Source organism: Octopus bimaculoides, chromosome 3 (genome assembly GCF_001194135.2).
Source record: "Octopus bimaculoides isolate UCB-OBI-ISO-001 chromosome 3, ASM119413v2, whole genome shotgun sequence".
Lineage (NCBI taxonomy): Eukaryota > Metazoa > Mollusca > Cephalopoda > Octopoda > Octopodidae > Octopus > Octopus bimaculoides.
This window is the reverse complement of record NC_068983.1, coordinates 43,753,824-43,757,066: the sequence shown is the minus strand read 5'-3', so window position 1 is coordinate 43,757,066 and position 3,243 is coordinate 43,753,824. Positions and strand designations below refer to the sequence as shown.

Below are 3,243 nucleotides of genomic sequence, written 5' to 3'. Positions count from 1 at the left end.
TATATATATATATATGTACAGGCGTGACTGTGCGGTAATAAGCTTGCTTCCCAACCACATGGTTTCAAGTTCAGTCTCAATACGTGAATATGTATAGTTTCCAAAACTATAGAATATGTGTAGTTTCCAAAAAGGGAAGAACTAGCAATTGCGAGTTGCAGGTAAGTAGAGATGAGACTGTCAACGATATTCTATTTGAAGTTGGGAAATCATTCTAATGATTGCGGAGTCTCCCGGTAACGCGGGACGGAAGTTTTCGTATCCCTGCACGTGAGGGAGTATATGAGCTGTATATTCCTTACATTAAAAATCAATGGCCGTCATGCTCGTGTAGTGTCTTGTGATGCCACCCAGTGTTGTGAGGGTGACTCTGTAGACTACAGTCTTTGAACTTCAAGCTACTGGCACCTGACAATCTAAATTTATCACTCAACCAAAATTTATCAGACACAAGGGCAGTTCTATTGTTTTCTTGAACTTGCTTGAGAATATCCTTAACACACACACACTTCCACGCACACACTTCCATACACATACTTTTCTATTTAAAAGTTATAATTCAAAACTTACTTATTTGTTTGTCAGCGCAATATATTTTTCCAATTGTCAATTTAGTCTCTGCATGCGAAGGTTGTGAAGCAAAGAGTTGTCTGACAGGTAGATCGTCTTTTATAGAAATTACACCTGCATCGGCTTTCCATTCCGAATCAGAGCTGTCACAATTACACAACCTATGAACAACGAATTTTGGATTAATAACATAAAAATAATTATTAATAGATATCTATTATTGATTGTAGAATCACGGATACTGGTAAATTCTCTATAAGTTTAGCACAAAATCTAGTTTTGATATCAACTGCAACATTTCAGATTTTTAATTCTATATAAAATTCGTATTTGGCCTTGTTCGGAACATTTCGAATTATTAGTTTCAAGAGAAAACATGCAGTTCTCAAAAGTAAAGGACCTGTTTATCAACTTATCTATCATCCAGCTAGCTTTGATGTAGTTAGAACAATAATAATAATGATAATGATGATAATAATAATAATAATAATAATAATAATAATAATAATAATAATAATAATAATAATAATAATAATAATAACAATAATAGTAGTAGTAGTAATAACAATAATAATAATAATAGTAGTAGTAGTAGTAGTAGTAGTAGTAGTAGTAGTAGTAATAACAACAATAATAATAGTAGTAGTAGTAGTAGTAATAATAATAACAATAATAATAATAATAATAATAATAATAATTACTAGGCACTGCCCACATCCTACGTAAAACACTTTCAATACAGTAAAAATAAGAGCATCACAATAAACTACAAAGCAAAGATGGCAAGATACAACGAAAGAATGAAGGGTTACCACCAGAATAGGTTATTCAGAGTAGATCAGAAGAGATTCTATAAAGAAATAAATGGAGAGTGTACAGATGAAAAGTTGATACCAGATAACATCGAAAGTCAAAGATTTTGGAGTGACATCTGGAGCAAAGACAAGGAGCACAAGAAGGATGCTGAATGGTTGCAAGAGCTGAAACAAACAGCAGTCTGTCCAAAACAGACAGAACTAGTCATTTCAGTTAGGGAAGTGAAGGGAATCAGCAAAAATTTAGCAACTGGAAGGCCCGGGACCAGATGGAGTTCAAGGCTACCGGATCAAAAGATTTGGGGAATGCCATGCACGAATAGCTGCGCAACTCAACACCTTGTTAAATGCCGACCAAGTAATACTAGAGTGGTTGACATTGGGTAGGGCAGTGGTGTGCTTGAAAAACATCGAAAAACGCAATACGGTAGACAATTACAGGCCGATATCCTGTTTGTCACTTATGTGGAAGTTACTGACTGGAATACTCGCAGAGTCAATGCACGAACAACTGGAAAAAAATGGAGTCCTGCCACATGAGCAAATCAACTCCTGAGAGACAAAACTGTATTTAGAGACTGCAAGGGGAGGAAAAGTAACTTAGCCATGTCATGGATCGACTATCGTAAGGCGTACGATATGATCCCACATTCTTGGATTATCGAGTATATGAACCCATTTGGTATTGCATCGAATGTTGAGCTATTACTTGGAAAAAGTATGGCGAATTGGAGAATGGATCTGATAGCATACGGAAGAAGCTTAGGGACATTAGAAATTAGAAGGGGCATCTTCCAAGGGGACTGCCTGTCCCCATTGATCTTTGTACTGTGCTTGATACCACTAACACTGATTTTGAGCAAAGCAAAAGCTGGGTATGCTTTCAAAAGTCGCCATCAAAAAGTCGACCCTTTGTTATTCATGGATGACCCCAAACTTTATGGTAAAGATGAAACAAGTCAGTTCCCTCATTGATACGGTGTATACCTTCAGTGCTGATATCGGAATGGAGTTCGGATTGAGAAAGTGTGTTAGTCTTGAAGAGAGGCAAAATCAAATGTATGGACGGGCTAATGATACCGTCGGGGGAGGAAATGGCTCTTGAAAATCTAATTTAAATAGCGATACCGGTTGGATTTAACGACATCCATATAACATGTATCTATACTATAAAAGGCAAATTTTCTCTCTGTGTGTGTATGTTTAAAATTCATACATTTACACAATTCCAAATTTCTTCGATTAAACAATCGCAATTAATATTCTAAATACAATTTGTTAGGTCACTGCGTCATTTTTTCACTCCAAAAATTTCCTAATAACGAATATAATCCATAAAACTACACGAGTAAACATTTTCTCCCTAATAAAATCTAATTTCCTCTTTCTAATACAAATCCTTTCAACTCCTACTTTCTGTTATGAACCTTTACGAAAAATCCAACAACAAATACAAAAAGAAAGAAAGGAGAAAAAGAAACTATTTCAGTATCAAATCACATTTCGATACTGTAATGTCAGACAAACGAAGGAGAGTGAGAGTCAAATAAACAGACACACTACCAATCATACATAAATACACACATATATATGTACCTATGGTTACCAATGACCTCATTCTAATTGGCGGGAATTATAAGTTTACTTTCCATTTCTAACACCGTCCTTCACCATCGAGACATCTTTCTCAAATACGATCAACAAACATTTATTCCCTACAAACTGTGAGTTTTTTTTTCGAAAATCTTTTCGAAAATCTTGAGATTAACACCCGCATCATTACCTACCTAACACTGTAGTGAAAATCGTACGGGTGTTAATCTGAAATTTAACAATCTTTTTTAAAACACTTTTACTT

At 35.2% G+C, this 3,243-nt stretch overlaps 1 protein-coding gene across 1 annotated transcript in view; it reads right to left on the bottom strand.

The window, feature by feature from the left end:
* LOC106875361 (uncharacterized) overlaps window positions 1–3,243 on the bottom strand; it is a 142,593-nt gene that overhangs the window by 47,513 nt on the left and 91,837 nt on the right. Inside the window, exon 33 of the mRNA XM_052966732.1 lies at window positions 571–731. Coding sequence (XP_052822692.1) covers window positions 571–731 — 161 coding nt within the window. The remainder of the gene's footprint in view (window positions 1–570; window positions 732–3,243) is intronic.